The sequence below is a fragment of the Dromiciops gliroides genome, chromosome 3 (genome assembly GCF_019393635.1).
Source record: "Dromiciops gliroides isolate mDroGli1 chromosome 3, mDroGli1.pri, whole genome shotgun sequence".
Taxonomy (NCBI): domain Eukaryota; kingdom Metazoa; phylum Chordata; class Mammalia; order Microbiotheria; family Microbiotheriidae; genus Dromiciops; species Dromiciops gliroides.
Genome location: NC_057863.1, coordinates 626,610,714 through 626,632,366, shown reverse-complemented (window position 1 = coordinate 626,632,366; position 21,653 = coordinate 626,610,714). Strand labels below are relative to the sequence as shown.

General features: G+C 46.1%; 1 protein-coding gene across 5 annotated transcripts in view; it reads right to left on the bottom strand.

Moving 5' to 3' along the window:
• Window positions 1-2,344: 2,344 nt before the first annotated feature.
• LOC122745443 (alpha-enolase-like) overlaps window positions 2,345-21,653 on the bottom strand; it is a 40,576-nt gene continuing 21,267 nt past the window's right edge. For all 5 annotated transcript variants that reach the window (XM_043990758.1, XM_043990760.1, XM_043990757.1 and 2 more), the window contains 9 exons: window positions 20,143-20,201; window positions 13,151-13,220; window positions 9,898-10,031; window positions 9,383-9,605; window positions 7,994-8,191; window positions 7,033-7,234; window positions 5,878-5,986; window positions 5,489-5,547; window positions 2,345-2,546 (listed from right to left, as the gene is read on the bottom strand). In XM_043990758.1, the coding sequence (XP_043846693.1) occupies window positions 2,408-2,546; window positions 5,489-5,547; window positions 5,878-5,986; window positions 7,033-7,234; window positions 7,994-8,191; window positions 9,383-9,605; window positions 9,898-10,031; window positions 13,151-13,220; window positions 20,143-20,201 (1,193 nt within the window). In that variant the 3' untranslated portion in view covers window positions 2,345-2,407. The remainder of the gene's footprint in view (window positions 2,547-5,488; window positions 5,548-5,877; window positions 5,987-7,032; window positions 7,235-7,993; window positions 8,192-9,382; window positions 9,606-9,897; window positions 10,032-13,150; window positions 13,221-20,142; window positions 20,202-21,653) is intronic.

The following is a 21,653-nucleotide window of genomic DNA, read 5'->3' as shown; positions in this document are numbered from 1 at the left end:
TCAGGTTCAGGTGCAGGGACATAAGTATTGTCACGGATGATGACTGATCACTGCACATACTGTAATGATTGGAATGACGCCACCTGCTGGAGGGCTACTGTAGGAAAGCTCCGCCATGAGGAGAAGGTGTCTGAGGGCAAGCCATGCGGTCAGGTCCTTGGCGTCGGGAAGTGATGTTTGCTCGTGGGTACTGTCGATTGAAGCTATCAGCCAATTAGCTTGGAGCTGTGTGTGTGGGGACAGGACATTTCCAGTTTTCACAGGAGGATTGGGGGGTTGAGGAAGGTGTGGTTGGCACTCTTTTATGAGGACTCTCCTGGAGAGTGGAGCAAAAATGCGCTCTCCCTTTGATAGATAGATGAGTCTAGGTCTTTCTCTCTCTCTTCACCAAATTCTTCTCCTTAATAAATGCTTAAAAGTCTAACTCTTGCGAAAGCTTGTAATTTATTGGCGACCACTCATTAGCTATTTTAGACAGACTAGCTAGAATTTTAGCCCATACGATGCCCAACAGAACCATTTCCCTTTACGTCCCCTAGACTGACCAAGATTCTTAGAATGACGCGGTTTAGTTGGCTTCTGATTTTCTGATTGGCTATTTCTCATTTCTATTGTAAGGAGATAGGAGATAGCCTTCAATCTTTTATCTCTTCTGTTCTGCAGGTGAATTTGTATTCTAAAATAGTTTACTGTTTCCCACTGGCAAGACATTTTTACTGGCTGAGGTATTTTCTGGCCCAAATTCTTTCCTTTATAGCTAGAATATCAGTATTCTGATTCATTTCCTCTAATAAAGAGTTTCAGAATCGTGAGGTTTTTAGTCCTTGGTTTCCTTGGGCCGTTAGAGATGTAGGAAGGGAAAAGGACTGTCCATGGATCTCATGGGCTGCCAGGCTTCACTGGCACGGCCTCCGTGAAGCCAGTGTCATGGGCTTACCACAGTGAAGTATCAGAGGAGAAATTCAGAGGAGAATTTGAAAATGTATTTAGACACTGACAAAAATATAACACATTTTGAACGACTGAACTGTGTAGAGCCGTATCTGCACCAAAGATCATTTGAACTTTAATTTTGTTTTCTTGATGAACACAGGCCGTGGTTCTTTAGAAGAACAGTATTTGTGGTACAGGTGAACGTCCTCTGTTTGCATCTATGTTCTAAGACCTCCAGTGGGAGTCTGGGATAAGTTAGTAAAATAGGGCAGCTTATTCCATTAAAGATGGACAGGTTCTGGGGCGGCTAGGTGGTGCAGTGGATAAAGCACCGGCCCTGGATTCAGGAGTTCCTGAGTTCAAATCCGGCCTCAGACACTTAACACTTACTAGCTGTGTGACCCTGGGCAAGTCACTTAACCCCATTGCCCTGTTAAAAAAAAAATGGACAGGTTCTAGGTTAAGGGATTCATGAGGTTACAGATTTAGAACCAGGATTTTAGAGATCATCTGTTCTAACCTCCTAATTTTACAGATGAGGAAACTGAGGCCTTGCCTAACATCCCATAGGTTGTAAGTTAACCAAGTTGGGATTTGAGTCGAGGTCTTCAGATCTAGCATGTTTTCCAGGGCCTGTGCAGAGTGGAAGTCAGATGAACTGCTCCAATTCATTCGACCTGCATTCTTTAAAGAGTCAACATTTTCATGTTGTTGATTAATATCTCATTATTCTCATTTTCTTTGATAAAGGGGTGCTCTGGCGCTATTAAGTCACGTGACCCTTCACTATGGACCTTCTTTGGGGTCTGGTCTCACCAGAACATGAAGCGAAGGAGGTGGAGAAGAGCCTTCTTAGGTCCCTTTCTGGCTCCCCTATTCTAGGCAGTCCTACTTTCTCCCACCACTTGGATGGTGGTGGTGGTGCAAGCCCAGCTCTTCACATTATCTGGTTGGAGGACTTGGTTAGTAGTCTTACTTGGCTTCTAGACCAAGTCCAAAATCACTGAGCACCTTAGGAATCCCATTTCTATTTGCAATGGAATGTAAGTCCTCTGAAGGGAGGGGCTATTTCAACTTTGTCTTTATACACCCAGGATACTGTCTGACACATGGGAGGTGCTTAATACTAGAACACAACGGAAACAGTTTCCTACATTCAAGCCCTTTTAATTGTAGTAGTAGCTGGTTTTTTGTTACGCCCCAGAGCATACCCTTCTGTTCTAGCTATTTTTTTGGGTTGATCCTCCCCTCTGAAACGGCTCTCACCCAATACAATTAAACCTCCAACCCATGAACACGACCCTTGAACTACCCTTAACTCCCTCCTTTCTGTCTAACCGCAATTCTTCATATGTAATATCAGCGATCAATGAGCACTCCAGACATCTTTTCAATGACAAAGGGGTAGAACGATGCTTTATTAGGCCAGTAGGACCCTGTCCCTCCAGAGATACAGCCATGCCTTTCCTGTGGGTTACCGATTGCTTCTGACATGGCACATAAAAACTGCCAGGGTGGTGACTGCGGGAGATCTATCCGTCTGGCAAATTATACCAGGTTTTCTGAAGTTCCTACCGGCAAATCTAGCCCGACTGCCCAGCTGTTCTTCAATTCTGTGGAGAACAGAAATAGTAAAACCCATCAAGTATCAAATTCAAATGCCATGAAATTCCTTGCTTAGGGATCAGTGCATGAGATGGAAAATTTGAATGATGGCACCCCCAACTCCCTCCCCAGAGGTCACAGCAGATGATTCATGAACCTTCAAGTGTCACAGAAACATTAGCAGTTCTTATGATTATCCGTTCAACCTAACTGGGTCAAGAACAGCCAGATGCTCTGCTACCTTGTCCCCAGGATGCTGCGAGCCCAGAGCCCCCCGCCCCACCCCCACTTTGGCTTGGCCAGGTTCTCTCCTACTCTAAGCACAGTTCTCAGCAACCTCCTTTATCACAACTTCCTACAGACGATCTTTTTATAACACACTTTGTCCCGCCTTCCCATCCCCCAGGGGCCCCTGGGACAGAGGGTCATTGGCCTCCTCTCTGCCACCCCAGCCCACAATGCCCAGTATTCAGTTACATCACTCTGTCCAGCCCAGGGCTGTCCTCTGCGGTCCTGAATAGTTCTAGCTGGGGAGGTGGGCTGCTTTCCTCTTCCCTGCAAGCCCAGCTCTCATTCTTGACAATCCTAGTATTTACACTGATGTCCCTCCAAACACCGGGCCCCTCTGGCTGACCAGCTTATCTCAGGTCACTCCATTTGCATCCCACCCCAGCCACTCACACCCATCATTGCATTTTTTTTTTTTTTTATGGTGAGGCAATTTGGGTGAAGTGACTTGCCCAGGGTCATAGAGCTAGTAAGTGTCAAGTGTCTGAGGCCAGATTTAAACTCAGGTCTTCCTGACTCCAGGGCTGGTGCTCTATCCACCACGACACCACGACACCTAGCTGCCCGCCATGGTTGCATCTTAGATCTCAGCAGGACCCTGCACTCTGATCAGGATTTCATCTTCTCATCTCTCCAAGTCACCCCAATCTTTGGCTCCCTGGTCCATTACTATTCTTCTAGCTCATCACATGGCTGCTAAAATAATCTAATAGACTGGTCTATCCATGGCACTCTCCTGCTCCCAAACCATACGTGACTCCCTAGTGCCTGTAAGAGACAGTAAAACTAAAGCACTTAGGCCCCTCCCCTGAACTTGGAGCTTGAATTCCCATTACTGTCCTGGACTGCTGGCTGTATCCTGTCAAGACAGCTGCTGGGTGGTGTGGTGGAGAGTGTGGGGCCTGGAGGCGGGAGGATGGGAATTCAAATCCCGCCTCAGACACTCACTAGCTGGGTGACCCTGGGCAAGTCACTTCACCCTGTTTGCCTCAGTTTCCTCATCTGTCAAATGAACTGGAGAAGGAAACGGCAAACAGCTCCAGGATCTTTGCCAAGAAGACCACAGATGGGGTCACAAAGCGTTAGACACAACTGAACAACAATAAGGAGAAGAGAACCTTGAACACAGTTCTGATTAATAAACGGTTGTCCTGACTCCGCTTGCAGGTGAGCATTTTCAGGCTCGACAAACCAAGGAGAATGCTGCCTGTGCTCTCGGGGCTGAGTCCCACTTGTACCACTTATGACTTCCCTTTAAGGATTCTGACCGTGTTGCTTCTTAGCCTCTCTGAGTCTGTATTTCTTTGTCAAACGTGGATAATGATATTTACAGCTCCCTATGACACTGAGCTGTTGTGAGGATGCAGGAAGAGAATGCAGGTTGTAGCCAACAAAGTGCAAGGCTATACAGACAGGAAATGGAAATCCTGTCCCTTTTTGAAGATGGAAAATGATTTGGGGCAGACTAGATCACAAGCTGAACACATGTGAGAACTACCGTTTGACAGAAGGATTTTCAAAACTGGAGTTAGGGGAGTAAGGGAATAAGCAATTACTAAGCACCTACTATGTGCCAGGCGCTGTGCTAAGCGCTTTACAAATATTATGTCAATTGATGCTCACAACAACCCTGGAAGGGAGGTGCTGTTATTATCCCCATTTTATGGATGAGGATACTGAGACAAATGGAGGTTAAGTGACTTGTCCAGGGTCCAACAGCTAGTAAAGAATCTGAGATTAGATTTGAACTCAGATTGGCCTGACTCCAGCCTCAGAGGTTTCTGTGCTCTGTGGTGCACCCCAGCTGCATAGCTCCTCTCAGGGCAGAAAACAACATTAGGCATCAAAAATAAATAAGACATGAAATTTAGTCATGTGTCAAGGCAATCTTTAGCAGATCAATTTTAAGATTCTGTCAGAATTTTCCTGGACAGGAATAGGGAAAGTACAAATCAACTGAGCTGAAGGGAATTCACTGGGCTTCTATAGCCATGAGTAAAGAGAGGGCAACCAGTGTGCCCTTACCTCACGCCTCTTACTGCCTTGCCTCTAGCAGCATCACCCACACACCGATGTATCTAAGTGACTTTGGGCAAATCAGTCTCCTGTGCACAAAGAGAATGACTACAACACAGAAGCACACAACAGCATGGGCCAGGGAGGGCTCCAGCAGCTGGAGACTCGGGAAAGAAAAAGAAACGCCACTGTGTCCCCTGCTGCCCCCACCGCCTGGTGATAAAGGCAGCGGTACAAATAGGTGTTCCAATACAATCACAGGCACAGGAGCTGGAAGGGACCCTGTCTCATCTTGCACAGGAGACAGTAGCAGAGCTACTTAATGAAATCTTCGGATAATCCAAACCTAGTCAATGTACAAATTGGGTTCTGTTTGACCGGCATCATGCTTCCTTGTTCACCCAAGGGTACAAAAGATTTAGGGGGTCCTTCGTGCTAAAGGAGAGGCCGCCAGGGGTGGACCGTTTTTGGTCAGTCGCACATTGCTCTTCACACCACTGATCCTGCCTAAGCCAGGCCCATGTGCTCAGTGCTGCATTCCCTGCAGGGCATACTGGGAGGACAGGGATAGGCCGGGGCTGTCTCACTGGGTCACAGACTTAACCACTTCAGTACCAAGGTAAGAAGGGCCCCCAAAACATCTCACCTGAGAAGCTGGTTATACTTGGCCAGACGCTCAGATCGGCAAGGGGCACCAGACTTGATCTGGAAGAAAGTGAGTCGGGAGGAATCCTTGTAAGCTGAGCACACAGTGGGAAGGCTCTGTAGGCAGGATGTGTGACTTCCAGGAGGGCTCGAATGACTGAGAGATTCCAAGGAGAAGCTCGGGCCTAGGAGAGGCCTTCACCAATGCCAAGCTGGGAAATGCCAGCCTTCTGGCAGCTCTAGGCTAGAGAATGTGGAGGTGCGCTATTATGGGAAATCTCTCTCTTTGTCTAGGGAAAATCATCGCTGAGGGAAGGTGGATGGTCTAGGCACCTGAAGTCGGGGGATGGCGGGTGCAAGAAGTAGGTTCAACACAAAACATTTCCTTACCTGCCCAGCGCAGAGACCCACCACCAGGTCTGCAATGAAGGTATCTTCAGTCTCTCCAGAACGATGGGAAACCATCACACCCCAGCCACTGTTCTGGGCCATCCTGCACCTAGATGCCCCCCCAAAGATAGAAACACATGTGAGCCTCACACAGTAGCATGTACTGCTACGTGAGGACAAGTTAGTAATCTGCAGGCACTTAATCCTTTAAATTCAGCAAACACATCCTTAAGTATGTCACTTCCCCTGTACAGAGCACTTGTGCTTGGCATCGAGACAAAGTTTAGATCAGACCACGGAGCCCAGGCTGAAGGGGGCTATGGCACAGGACAAAAATGAAGAGGATGTAAGGAAAATTTGTAAGACAGTTCCAAAGTTCTAGCTGGGGTGGGGGGGACAATAAGCAGCGGGAAATCAAGCAAGGCTTCATGGACTATGTGCCATTTGGCACCTGGGAAGGGTTGGAAGAAGGGAAGGCAGTCTAGCAGTCAGGAACTACGAAAAACTTCAGAATATGAAGATGAAATGCATGAGACAGTGTGGCTGAAGCCCAGAGCATCTGGGGAGGAGCAGAATTCAGACAAGAAAGGTCAGGCAAGTGCTCCTCGACTGTGGAGGACCTAAATGGGAGGCCAGAGACTGTCGCCTCGATGTGACAGTGAAGGAAGCTGTGGAAGAATGTTTATCTGCACAAGGACACAACCTGATCTCAGTCTAGTTGGGTCTGGCCTGGAGAGGACAGAGAGTGCGCATCTCCTCATCCAAGGAGACAGTAATGAGGGCGACACTATGGGAGAGCTGGCGACAAAACCCGGCAAGGGAGAAGAAAAGAGTCAAAAGAACAGACAGAGGAAGACAAGACTCTGGGGAGGACACACTTTCATTCTCCGTTATTTAAAGTTCAGCTCATCGAGCGTTCCTGGCCATAAGTGCATCAGACCACAGATCACAGCTTGGCTAGGATCGCAGAGGAGGCACCGATGGCCCTGAGGAGGGCAGCAAGTTAATGCTCCCGATTCCTCATCCCTCTGGTCTCCGCCATGCTCTCTATCACCTGACCCTCTGAGGCAGGGCTGGGCTCCAGTGGGTCGGTAGCACCGACAGTGGCCAGGCCAGGGCCAGGCCCCATATACTCTGACCCCGGGGAGAGCTTACGCCTGAATAGATTCTGTGATGGTGCCGATCTGGTTCACTTTGAGTAGGAGGCAGTTGCAGGCTTTCTCTCTGATCCCCCTCTTGATGCGCATAGGGTTGGTCACCGTGAGATCGTCCCCTACCACCTGGACGTCTACTGAAGAAGTGAAATTCTTCCATGATTCCCAATCGTCTTGGTCAAAAGGATCTTCAATAGACACCACTGAGGAAAGGAAAAGGCCAAATGTGAGTGGTGTATACTGACGCTGCTGAATTCCAACAGGTGCTTTACACAGATGACCCACAAAAATAGCTTCTCATCTAAGTATGCGTCGATATGCCCTAATTTTTCTGATGTCCTAGTCCTTTACTGGGCACAAAAGACAATGCAGAGTTTAGGGACAAAAAGCCTTTAAAAGCAAACACTACATGATCTGTGTTGCTTTAAATATAATAGTAGGGGAAAAGGAGAAGGAAAAGGAAAGGGAAGGGAATAAGTATGTATATGCTTAGTGCCCTACTATGTGCCAGGCACTCTGCTAAGTACTTTTTAGAAATATCATCTCATTTCATCTTCAGAACAACTCTGCTAGATAGGTGCTACTATTATCCCCATTTTACAGGTAAAGAAACTGAGGCAAATGGGTGACTTGCCCAGGGTCACACAGCTAGTGAGTGCCTGAGACCAGATTTGAACTCAGGTCTTCCTGACTCCAGGCCCAGCCCTTTGCCCATTGTGCCACTTAGCTGCCTCTAAGTACTGAGAGAAAGTTATAAGGAAGAACTATACTGCTTCTGAGATCCCCGGAACTTCAGGGTTGTATTGAGAGAACCTCAGAGAATCACTCTACAACTTTGCGGACATGGCTGCTACAGCCACTGACTGAATGACTACTGAAGAACCTTGGGAGATGGAGTCTCCAGTTCTGCCCTGCACTCTCCTGAGCCAGGAACTGGGACCTGGCCCAAGGGCCTCCCTCACCTGGGTAATCCTTGATAAAAGACTTGTACAGGTCCCCTAGCTCCTCGGCAGTGATGTATCTGCTGGGGTCATCAGGAGACTTGAAGTCCAGGTCATACTTCCCATCCTTGTAAAACTCTGAGGCAGCGACGTCTATGCCGATGACGACTTCGTTCGTGTAGCCGGCCTTAGCAATTGCGTGCTTCAGCAGATCAAGAGCTACAAGACACGGCAGCCACAGCAACAGGGGTCAGGCCATACAAGCAGGGAGAGAAAGAGATGCTTTCTCCATAATTTGTCTGGTTCAGCACGCCAGCTACTTTCGCCCTCCCCTGCCTTGAGGATGAGAGAGTAGCACGGCCCTTAGAACTAGGTCACGCAGTGGGAAATGTGGTCTGGTCATTAAGGAGGGGTCTTCTCACTGACAAGTGGCCCAGATTTAGTGCCCAGGGCGGGTCTGTCTGCCAAGCTGCAGTTACAGGAAGCGGCTGACATGAGGCCTTTCAGAGAAGCAATGTTTATTTTTTTTTATTTTTAAATTTTTTTTATTTATTTTTTTTAGTGAGGCAATTGGGGTTAAGTGACTTTCCCAGGGTCACACAGCTAGTAAGTATTAAGTGTCTGAGGCCTGATTTGAACTCAGGTCCTCCTGACTCCAGGGCCGGTGCTCTATCCACTGTGCCACCTAGCTGCCCCAGCAATGTTTAAATAGAACCAACAGTTGAGGATCTCAGAACAAGTCTAAGGACTGTAGAGATGGAGGCCTGAACTGGAAGGGTCTCTAACCCTGGCCATCCAAGGCAGACGCCATCCATAGGAAAGTCTCCCACTGTGGAGGTAACTTCATTTACTTGTTCCTAATCAGTTAAGGTTTAATTAATCAAAATAACTAGGAGAAAATTTACAAATAACTTATGGTTCTGAACCATGACCCCTTTTCTGAACATTATAGATCTTGGACCTCTCCAAGGTGCCAAAGGGCTCGAAGCACAGGAGTCAGCCTCCCTTAGGGAAATAATCAGGCTGGGTAGTGTTCGGGTGTGTCTAGCTTTTTTGGGAAGAAAAAAGCAAAATATATTAGGATCCTTTCCCATTTTGTCTTTGTTGTTCAGGAGGGCCTAGCTACCGAGTAGCAGCATCAAGCTCCCCCCTCCTCCAGCCCCCCACCTCCCCGCCTCCCCCTCGCCGGCTCACTAAGGCACATCCTTTTAAAAGGGCAGAATGAATACAGCTTTCTGAGCAGTCTGAAGTGACATATGGGAATGAGTAAAGAAAGAGCCCAGCAGAGGGCTGACCTTGGAGCAGGGAAAAAGGCAAAATTCTGACTTAAAAACCCTCTTGGAAAAATGCCCAGGGATCCCCAAGGGCCTAAATAAACTGAAGCTGGCTTGTTCCGCTCATCATTTTCACCTTCTTTACTATCCAGGAAGTCAGGAGCAAAGCCACCTTCATCCCCCACGTTGATGGCGTCCTGACCGTATGTCTCCTTAATCACGCTCTTCAGGTTGTGGTAGACCTCAGACCCAATGCGCATGGCCTCCTTGAAGTTCTCGGCTCCTATCGGGAGGATCATGAACTCCTGCATGGCCAGCTTGTTACCAGCATGGGAGCCCCCATTGATCACATTGAAGGCCTGGGCGGGGGGAAGAGGGACAGTGACTTTGGTGTGTGAAGAGGCTCGTCTGGGAGCTCAGCTTTTCTAAGCAGCTCCACTAAGGCGGACACAACCTAGATGTCAATCTCTCCCCCATCCCGTCTCCCACCAAGCCACAGAGATGTTCCCCTGTATTTACTGCTCTCAGTGGCACAAGGGCTGGCTCCCTTTGGAAGTGGAAATCCTCAGGCCTGTGGAGGAGTTAGGCTCCTAAAGCCCAGACAGAATGTAGAGAGGCCCTAAGCTAGAGCGGTCTACACAAGAAACCTACTGGCACAGGAAGAATGATCTCTTCTTTACAAGCAAGGTCAGCAATGTGGCGGTACAAGGGCACGCCTCTCTCTGCAGCTCCAGCCTTACAAATAGCCAGAGATATTCCCAGGATGGCATTTGCACCAAAATTACCTGAGGAGGACAAGAGATCTGATAAATAAGAAATTTCTTTAAAGACCAGTCACCCAATTCCAATTCTTTTTTTTCCTGCTGTCTCTCTTTGACATATGAGATAGTAAACAACAAAGGCTTAGTCAGAAAGTGTTCTCTAATGGTGAGACTGAAAAACATAGCAGTCTTTCCCCCAATTTTTTTTGGGGGGGGGGGACAATGAGGGTTAAGTGACTTGCCCAGGGTCACACAGCTAGTAAGTGTCAAGGGTCTGAGGTCGGATTTGAACTCAGATCCTCCTGAATCCAAGGCCAGTGCTTTAGCCACTGCACCACCTAGCTGCCCCCCACTAATTTTTTATTAAAAAATATGTCTTGTTGGGGCAGCTAGGTGGCGCAGTGGATAGAGCACTGGCCCTGGATTCAGGAGGATCTGAGTTCAAATCCGACCTCAGACCTTGACACTTACTAGCTGTGTGACCCTGGGCAAGTCACTTAACCCCAACTGCCTCCCTCCCCAAAACGTGTTGCTATCTTTTGCTTTTATATCACCTTCATTCTCAAATATATTCTTCCCTCCCCTTCCTTCCAGTGAGCCCATTCCTTGTAACAAAGGATAAAAAGAGAGAAATAAACAATTTTGTCTAGAGTCAGGAAGATCTGGGTTAAATCTGGTCTCAGGAAGCTGGCCCAGCATTCTATCCATTGTGCTACCTAGCTACCCATCTATTTACTTTGTTCCCAATTTTTTTGCTACCATAAAGAGTGCTGCTGTAGATATCTGAGGATATATGGGATCTTTCTTTCCTCATGGTATATGCCTAGCAATGGAATCTCTAAGTCAAAGGCTATAATAAACTTTTTTTTTTTAGCACAATTCCAAATATAGAATGAAAATGTACAATTAGTCAACTATCAAGCTTTAAAAAGCACAATGTAAGCTAATAAGCATTTATTAAATGCTTACTCTTGTACATATGTGCTGGGCTGGGGGAAGATAAAAAGATTTACATAAAGTCTGTGTCTTCAAGATGCTTACAGTCTAATAAGGCATGACAGCAACACAGATGGTGGTACTAGACATGTAACATAGTAAATACATCAGGGAGAGGCAGAGCTATGAGAAGTCTGAAGGCAAAGGTTGTCACCCTTGGCAGCTCAAAGGATTCTGGAAGGAAGTGATGTTTAAAGTGGACTTTTAGAAGTCAGAGAGAGAGGGTCCAGCTGGTTTAGAAGGGGCAGAAAGGGCTTTTCTTGCACAAGGCACAGTGAAAGACAGTGCAGAGGCTAGGGAGGGTGGTTGCAGCTTAAAGATTCCTCATTCTCTTTGGGATGTCAGTGTTTGTGGGTGGTTCTTTTTATTTTTAAAAATCAATTTAGGGGCAGCTAGATGGCGCAGTGGATAGAGCACCGGCCCTGGAGTCAGGAGTACCTGAGTTCAAATCCGGCCTCAGACACTTAACACTTACTAGCTGTGTGACCCTAGGCAAGTCACTTAACCCCAATTGCCTCACTAAAAAAAAAAAAAATCAATTTAGCTGACATACCCACTAGCTTCATTACAGCCTTAAAAAAAATTTTTTTTTAACAGTCTGCCAATCACAAACACAAGTAATCTTCTGTCTGGGCAGGAAGAGTTCTAAGGCGGACATTTTCAGTTGATTCCTCAGTCATGGGGATGGGATTTGAATTTCAGCTTTAGCAAATCCTACAACCAGGGATTCTAAAGCACAAAATACACATCAGCTATTGGCCATGGCAAACCTTTCCCTCTGGAGTTTTGTAATTCTTATCAGGGCAAATCCAACTGAATTCAGCAAACATGATTTATTAAGTAACTACTATGCACAAAGCACTGGGCTATCTATTGGGGACAGAGGGAAGAAGAGGGGGAGAGAGAGAGAGACAGACAGAGGGAGGAAGAGGGAGAGAGAGTGTGGGAGGAGGAGAGATAGGGCGGGGAGGAAGGGACAGAGAAATCCTTGTGACCCTAAGTTGCTTTGCTTGCCCGGAAAGAAGGCAGAACAGAATACAATCTATAAAGAGATTAACATGCCCAAGGGAGAGAGCCTGGGTTCGATTCTTTATGACCCCATTTGGGGTTTTCTTGGCAGAGATACTGCAGTGATTTGCCATTTTCTTCTCCAGCTCATTTTACAGATGAAGAAACTGAGGCAAACAGGGTGAAGTGACTTGCCCAGGGTCACACAGCTAGTAAGTGTCTGAAGCCAGATTTGAACTCAGGAAGATGAGTCTTCCTGATTCCAGGTCTGGTCTTTTATTCACCGTAGCACCTAGCTGCCAAGTCCCCCAAACCATGAAACCCCCCTAGATTTCCAGCTAATGCTGGAGAAGGGCAGCAGACAAACCGATGCCTTTCCAAGCACAAAAGAATCTGAACTATTTCTCCTGGTCATACAAGAAAACTAGAAGGAAGCTCTAAGAAGTCACCTTATTCACCTTTGGGGAGGACTATGCAAAGACATGTATCCTTATCTCAAGGAGATTCCACAAGGAGACTTTCTGGCCTCCTTGCTGACCCTGCTCCACCTCCCCAACTGTCCTCAGGCCTAAAATGATCTTCTTCCTTGTGCCTCCCTCTTGGTTTCCCCGGCCCCATCTGCTATAAGCTGTTCCTGATCCCCTTCAATCAGATCAGATGGCACATTGGATAGAGCACTGGTCCTGAAGTCAGGAGGTGCTGAGTTCAAATGTCACTTATTTACTAGTTGTGTGACCCTGGGCAAATCACTTAACCCCAATTGCCTTAAACATCCGGGGCCATCTCCAGTCATCCTGACTGGATATATATATCTTGCCACTGGATCCAGATGGCTCTGGAGGAGTGAGGTTGGTGACCCTGCACAGCCCTCCCTCACTTAAATCCAATTTAGTGCAAGTCATGACATCACCCCGATGTCATGGTCCCATGGTCCTCTTTGAGAAGGAAGGACAAACAACAATGATCTTGTTTGTATGTAAACAGCTATTGTTGCCCCCATTAGACTGTGAGCTTCTTGAAGGTAGGGACTATCTTTTTTCTTTCTTTACATCCCCAGAGCAGATTGCATGCTTAGTACACAGTAGGGGCTTCACAAATGCTTGTTGACTTCATGTCTCATTTCCACAGGAGTGACTCACTTTTATTCATAGTGCCATCCATTTCCATCATCAGTTGGTCGATTTTCTCCTGATCCATGACATTAACTTTCTGCAAAGGAGAAGAGAGGTGAGCAGTACAGAAGACAAGATCCCTAGGACTGCAGCCTGCAGGAAGTGACAGAGCTTTTGGCAGAGGTAGCACGTGAATTTTATTTTTTTTTTTGTTGGGGCAATGAGGGTTATATGATTTGTCCGGGGTTACACAGCTAGTGTCAAGTGTCTGAGGCTAGATTTGAACTCAGGTCCTCCTTTCTTTCTTTCTTTTTTTTTGCTGGACAATGAGGATTAAGTGACTTGCCCAGGATCACACAGCTAGTAAGTGTCAAGTGTCTGAGGCCGGATTTGAACTCAGGTCCTCCTGAATCCAGGGCTGGTGCTTTATCCACTGGGCCAACTAGCAGCCCCCATGTGAATTGTTAATCAGTGATCAGCTGACACACATCTGACTGGCTTAAGGGAAAAAAAAAAATCTAAGAGGGAGATGTCAGTAAATCAATTAATTGTTCAGTGTACTCCTGCCTCTGATTTTACCTAAAGATGCATTTGACTGCATTTCTTGTTGCAACTTTCCTTTTATCTACTAAGACAGCATCTGATGAATTAGGAGTAGTTCTGTGAATAGAGGAGGGGGATTTGGGCAGTAATGGGCACTCCCTCCCTCCCTCCCTCCCTCCCTCCTCCAGTGTAAATCACAACTCCTCTATCATTTAGTAGTTAAATCTGAGGGAGTCCCTTGAGGCCTAGAGCCCAGCACATCTGCCCAAGCTCCCAATGGGAACAAGTGTCAGAGCCTGGATTGGAACCCAGGTCTTCCTAATTCCAATCTCATCACTGTTCATTATACCAAACCATAAATAAACATCGGACCAGTCATGTGCACTGCACTGTGCCAGATCTTCAAGAACAATGAAGCAGAGCATGCTCTTTGCCTCCAATCTGTTTATGGCTTACGGAGCATTTTTTCACCCTCCTTCCTCTTACCACTGGTGGTTCCCTCTGCAGTATCTAGCTGAGGGACACCTGCTCTGCCAGCCCTCCTGAGCTCACTTGGAAATGAGTTTCTATCAACTGGTAAAGAAAGAGTTACTCTCATCACTATACCACACTGGAACCATAACATATTCAAAATATCATTACATTTCAAATGTTTTTCAAGGCCCCTTTTATCTTTAATTATTATTAATATTGGCAAAATTAGGGTTTTCCAAGGCCATTTTTTGCCCTAGCCGAGCCCAGACTGCCTATTCCCCAGGGGTCATGGACCTTTATAGGGGGAAACAATCCAATTTATTTATTTAATTTTTAAAGTATTTTATTATTTTCCAGTTACATATAAGGATGGTTTGCAACATTTGTTTTCATAGGATTTTTAGTTCCAAATTTTTCTCCCACCCTCCCTCCTCCCCAAGACGGAAAGCAGTCTGATATAGGTTATATATGTACAATCACATTAAAATATTTCTGCATTAGTCATCTTGCGAAAGAAGAATCAGAGCACAAGGGAAAAACCTCAAAAAAGAAGGAAAAAACAACAGCCCAGAAGTAGAAACAGTATGGTTCAATCTGCATTCATAATCAATAGCTCTTTTTTCTGGATATTGAGAACATTTTCTATCATGAGTTCTTTTTTCTTTCTTTTTTTCCCCAGAGTCCTCAGTTTTATTTACATTCTTTTTTTAAAAAAATTTACATTCTACCAAAGCACAAAATCTCCTGGGGAAGGCAGATCTTGGGGGAAAAAACTGAAGGGCACATAGTAATCAGGGAAGAAACTGGGAAGGGGATGAAGATGGGGGGTGGAGGGTAGAATAGAAAGTTACAAAAGGGACAGATTCCTTCCCCCCCCCCCCCAAACGCCTTCAGTATCAGCATCTCTGGCCCCAATTGGCTGTTTCATCTCCGAGGGAGGTGCAGGTCAGAGGTGGCGTCCTGAGGGTAGCATCGGTAGAGCAGCTCAAGACTTAGACTTGGCCACAGCAAGCCCAGCCACACCTAGACCACGCCCCCACGTTGACCACGCCCACCAGCCCATCTTTCTTCATAGCCTTACCAATAAGGTATTCTAGCTCCTTGGCCTGATTGTTCTGGGGCTCAGTCTGAAGCTAGCCTCTCCCATACTTCAAAGCCTTCTCATATTCCTTCAGGCAATAGTTCCCCACAGCCAAGGAGAAGACATAATCTCTTCTTTGCTTACTTTAAGCAGCCTGATGCCCTTTCGGATATCATTACTATATTTGCTTCGCACCAAACACCAGGCGTACTCAAACTGAGTATTTGTCTGGAACTTTTAGAATTTCACCAACTACCCTGCGTGCTTCTCAAACCCAAGTCACTAGAACCTTCGCCATCTCTCTATCATGAGTTCTTTGAAACTGTTCTGGATCGGTGCACTGCTGAGAAGAGCCAAGTCTATCACCACTGTTCATCACACAGTGTTGCTGTTACTGTGTACAATGTTCTCCTGCTTCTGCTCCTCTCAGTCAGCATGAGTTCATGTAAGTCCTTCCAGGTTTCTCTGAACTCCTCCTACTCATCATTTCTTTCTTTCTTTTTTTTTTTTTTAAGAAAATTATTATTTTTTGGAATAGAATTTTATTTTCCAAAATATATGTAAAGGGGCGGCTAGGTGGCGCAGTGGATAAAGCACCGGCCCTGGATTCAGGAGTACCTGAGTTCAAATCCGGCCTCAGACACTTGACACTTACTAGCTGTGTGACCCTGGGCAAGTCACTTAACCCCCATTGCCCCACAAAAAACAAAAACAAAAACAAAATATATGTAAAAACAATTTTAACATCAATTTTTTTTTTTGCAGGCAATGGGGGTTAAGTGACTTGCCCAGGGTCACACAGCTAGTAAGTGTCAAGTGTCTGAGGCCGGATTTGAACTCAGGTACTCCTGAATCCAGGGCCGGTGCTTTAACCACTGCACCATCTAGCTGCCCCTAACATTAATTGTTTAAAAACTTTGTGTTCCAACTTCTCTTCCCCCCTCCATTCCCACCCCCCACCCACAAGAACTCAAACAATTCAAAATAAGTTATACATGAGAAGTCATGGAAAAATTCCCATATTAGCTAGTTTTGAGAGAAAACAGTCAAAAAACCCCAAAACTTCAGATTAAGGAATTGTCAAAGAGGAAGAGGAAAAGAAAAAAATTTTTTTAAATGTGTTTCCATCTGTTTTTGGATACTATCAGTTCTTTCTCTGCAGATGGGTTGCAATCTTCATAAGTCCTTCAGGGTTATATTGGATCATTGCCTTGCTGAAAATAACCACATGCTTCCCAGCAGATTATCCCCCACTATTGCTGTTATTTTGTATACAGTACATTTCACTCTGCTTCAGTTCATGTAGGTCTTTCCAGGTTTTTTTGATAGTATCCTGTTCATTATAACCTGTATATAGTACCTTAAGCTTGACAGAGAATTTTCTTCATAAAAGCCCAGCAAAGTAGGTACCATATGTTTTGCCATTATAATCAATCATCATTTCCCTCCATTCCACTCCCTTCCCATGACATTTACTCTATCTTCTTTTTCCTCCTCATAAGTGTTTTACTTCTGACTATCCTCTCCCCTTCTCTGCACTCCCTTTTTTCACTCTTCCTTCCTTATCCTCTTCCCCTCCTACTTTCCTGCAGGGTTAAATAGATTACTCCTCCCAATTGGGTATGAAAGCTATTCCCTCCATGAGCCCACTCCAATGAGATCAGGGTCCCTGCTGCTCATCATTTCTTACGGAACATTAGTATTCCATTACATTCATACACCACAACCTGTTCAGCCACTCCCCAATTGATGGGTACTCCCTCGACCTCCAATTCTCCACCACCACAAAGAGAGCTGCTATAAATATTTTTGTACCTGTGGGTCCCCTTCCCTCTTCCATGATCTCTTTGGGACACAGACCCAGCAGGGGTTTTACCACTGGGTAAAACAATTCAATTTAATCCAACATTTACTCACTGGTCTGTGCAGAGCACTGGGGATATGGAGTCATAAACAAAATAGACCCTGATCTCAGAAAGCTACCATTGTACTGGGGTCTGGGCCCAAGGTTTTGGATTCACAGCAAAGCAGGGAATAAGAGGTTTTGGGGGGAGCTGCAAGTAAGGCAAGATTTGAGCTATAAGAGTAAAGGAAACAGCCCTCCAAGGTAAATATTAAGGCTTTGAGGCTTGCTATGGACAGCTATGGTGGCACAATGGAGAGAGTGAGGGGCCTGGAGTAAGGAAGACCTGAGTTCAAATCTAGCCTGACACTTATTAGCTGTGTGACTCTGGGCAAATCACTTTACCCTGTTTGCCTCAGTTTCCTCATCTGTAAAATGAGCTACAGAAGGAAATGGCGAACCACTCTAGTGTCTTTGCTAAGAAAACCACAAAGGGGGTCACCAAGAATTGGACATGACTGAACAACAAAGGCTTCCAAAGGTGGGTCATCAGCCTTACCTGATGAAACCTTGTCCTTAAGGAATATGGTAAATGGGAAACGTCTGTCCCTGGCTGGGATGGGAATTTTTTCCCTCCTTTTTTTTTTTTAAAGTCTTAAAACAGTAACTTTAACTGTTCAGAGAAAGTCCCAGAATTCCAGACCACTTAAACTACTCCAACCTTGGCCCAGTGCTCTGACAGCCTCTGCTGCTCTCTCCAGGGGCCCTCTGGAAGCTTTCTTGGCACCGAGCCTCAGATGACCCCTTAGCAACCCCTTCCCCGGGTAGGAGAATGTAAGCTCTTTGAGGGTCGGAGCTGTGTCTCTTCTGTCTCTTCACTCTCAGCACTGAGCCTAGAAAGGTGCCTTCCTCAATGCTTGCCGAAGGGAGGTGAATTCTGCCCTCCAGGACCAAACAGAACAAATCCAATGAGAAGGCTTTCCTAGTACTTGGAGATGGCTAATCAGGCCCCTTGGAGTTTTCTCTTCTCTGGGATAAACGTGCTCAGGTTCCCCCAAATTCTCCCTGTGCAACCCTAACTCCAGGCTCTTCTCAGCTCCAACACCTCTCCTTGGCATACTCTCCAGCATAATCACCCATGTCCTCCCTAAGCCACAGTGCCCAGACCCGAATGCAGGGCTCAGCTGGGGGCTGTAAGGGCAGAGCACAGAAGGAAGGACTGCCCTAGGGGTGCAGTCCAAAGACCCAGATTCAAACTCTGCCTTTTCCACTATCTGGGTGTGACTGTAGCCAAGTCATTTAGCTTTCCTGGCTCTCATCTTTAAAATAAGAAATCACCTCTGAGGTCCCTTTCAACTCGACATCTCCAACGCTCTTCTTGGAAGCCTGGCCTCTCTCAGGCCAAGCCCAAACAAACAAGTGTTTCTTAAGGGGCCGCTGTGTGTCAGGCATCTATGTGCTGGGTGCTGAGGAGACAGAGACAAAAGGAAACCCTTCTTCTCCCCAAAGAATTGTGCATTCCACTGGGAGAGAAAATGTGTAGACATATTAAGTCTACACAAAATATCGGCAAAATAATCTCAACATTGGAGCAACTAAAGGCTGTGTGTGTGTGTGTGTGCCTCTGAAGAAGTCCTGGAGGAAGTTGGGATTCCAGGGGGGGGGGTTGTATTCCTGGCATGGGGACAGCATTTGTAGGGGCCCAGAGAAAGGTGTGGGCATCTCATCTGCTTTGCTATCTGTCATATCACACTGACGACTCCAAGTGAGCTTGTAGGGAACCAAAAACCCTTAGGGTCTTTTCCAGGCAAACTACAGTACTCCTCTAGCTTGAGACTTTGAACCCAAGTAGAAGACTTTACAGTCATGCCTATTCAATATAAATTAAATTACATTTCATCAGTCCAATGGTCCAGCCCAGTGCCAAACGCAAAATAGAAACGGAGGCCACTGATCCATATATAAGGATCTGCATGGGCTGCACAGTGACTTGGTTTCAAAATGTAATGTTACATGTGTTTTATTGTATTTTATTCTGCCCAATGTTTCCTAATTACATTTTTTTTTTAAATTTTAGCAGGGCAATGGGGGTTAAGTGACTTGCCCAGGGTCACACAGCTAGTAAGTGTCTGAGGCCGGATTTGAACTCAGGTACTCCTGAATCCAGGGCCAGTGCTTTACCTAATTACATTTAAAAAAAAACCCAATTGTTTATTTTATTTTACAGGGCAATGAGGGTAAAGTGACTTGCACAGCTAGTAAGTGTCAAGTGTCTGAGGCTGAATTTGAACTCAGGTACTCCTGAATCCAGGGCCGGTGCTTTATCCACTACGCCACCTAGCTGCCCCTTCCTAATTACTTTTTTTTTTTTTTTTGGCTGGGCAATGACGGTTAAGTGACTTGCCCAGGGTCACACAGTGTCAAGTGTCTGAGGCTGGATTTGAACTCAGGTCCTCCTGAATCCAAGGCCAATGCTTTATCCACTGCGCCACCTAGCTGCCCCTCCTAATTACATTTTAATCTGGTTTGGGTTGAGTGTTGCAGACTACATGCACGCTGAGTGTTTTGACATCTCTGGTCTAGCTAGTTCAGCAATTTTTTTATACTGCTTATCATTCATCGAGTGAGCTAAGCCCACCACATTTGAGTCATCTACACATTTGACAAAGATGCTGTCAATACCATTATCCACCCAATCCATTGATAACAATGTCAAGTGAACCACGACAGGAGGTTCCCTCCCCTGCTACACTGTGAGAGAGACTTTCATAGCTCCACCCCACAACTGTAGAATTTCAACTGATGCTCAAAGTCTTGGGCAGAAAGATTGCTACAGGTAACTGCGACATTAGTGTCAGATTTTCCAGGGATCCTCCCATCTCAACCTATTAAAAAGACCTAATAGGTCTGAGTAAGCTAATCATCCTCAGGGATTCAAACCTGCTGATTTCTCCAGCTCTTACAAATTTTTTCCTTTTGGGTTTTTTTTTTTTTACAAGGAAGAAAACCTACAGGGACCTGGAACTACTCCAATTAATTACATTATTATGTATTAGTTAGAAGAAGAAAGGGTCTTACCTTGTCAATCAGGGCTGGGCCAATAATATTGTTGATATGCTCAACAGCCTTTGAGACACCTGCAAAGGAGGAAATGAAATTGTTGACATTAAAATGTAGGTGTCCCAAAGAGAGTCCTGTAGTTGAGGTGAACACAAGAACACTATCACCTTGAATGACACCTTGAAATTCCCCCTTCTCTTTCCTCACTGGATCTTTCAGGCCCCTCCTGCCTAAGCTGGGTGTTCTCACCTAAGGATGCTAAGGGAAGGCATTAGAACGCAATAGATGGTCACGATCTGGCAATGCCTTTTGGCTAGTTAGTTTACGAAAATATTCCCTGGAAACACCATCTCCATGTAAGCTACAAAGACCATTTCATAAGCTGGGTCTAAGCAGCTGTCAGAACTCATTATCAGGGGCAGCTAGGTAGCACAGTGGATAGAGCACAGGCCCTGGAGTCAGGAGTACCTGAGTTCAAATCTGGCCTCAGACACTTAACACTTACTAGCTGTGTGACCCTGGGCAAGTCACTTAACCCCAATTGCCTCACTTAAAAAAAATTAACAGAACTCATTAACAAATTTAATGATTCTGGAGACACTTGATCTGATGGGGTGCTGCCAGAGAAGGAAAAGAAGTGAAAGAGAAAAAGAACTCATGCTCAGAAGACATTGTGCAGGGCACAAGGTGGTGGAGAAACAGAGAAAAGAGAAGGATGCTTCAGGGGTCTAAGGGGAACCCAAGCATGACCGACCGTTATCATTTGGAGTTGATGCAGTTTCAAGAGCTTAGTGCCAGAGGCACCAGGGGCAGGGCTCACAGGTGTCTGACACACACAGTCAGACTATTATTCTGGGATGAGGAAGGGGATGACACAGCTGAGTCAGAGTTCTGTCTAGGCCAAAAGGCCAAATCACCAACCCCCTACTAGCCCAGTGGCCTGGCCAGAGCTCTTTGCTCTCTTTCTTCCTGTGATTCAGAGTCACAGTTGGTGGAGGCAAAAATCCCCTCTCCCAGCTACCATGCCCATCCCTACCCGTGCTGTAGGAAGTTCAGTTTGGAGAAAGAGGTGGAAAAGGAGGCATCCTGGCTGTCTTCAAGTATCCAAGGGGCTGTTGTGCAGAGAAGTGAGCTTAGTTCTACCTGGGCCCAGAGGGCAGGTGAAGAGAGGCAAATTTAGAGGGGTACAAAAGTGGAATGGATGACTTCAGGAGGGAGCAGGCTATGCATTATTGAAAGTCTTCAGCAAAGGCTACATGGCCACTCTTCCTTAGACAAGTTTGCTTTTTTTTTTTTGGTCATTCTTTTTGTTTTGTTTTGGTTTTTTTTTTGGTGAGGCAATTGGGGTTAAGTGACTTGCCCAGGGTCACACAGCTATAACGTGTCAAGGGTCTGAGGCTGGATTTGAACCCAGGTCCTCCTGAATCCAGGGCTGGTGCTCTATCCACTGCGCCACCTAGCTGCCCCAACAGTTTGCTTTTTAACTTGGACAGTTACCCTCTTGGCAGAGTCTAACAGAGTGTTGTGTT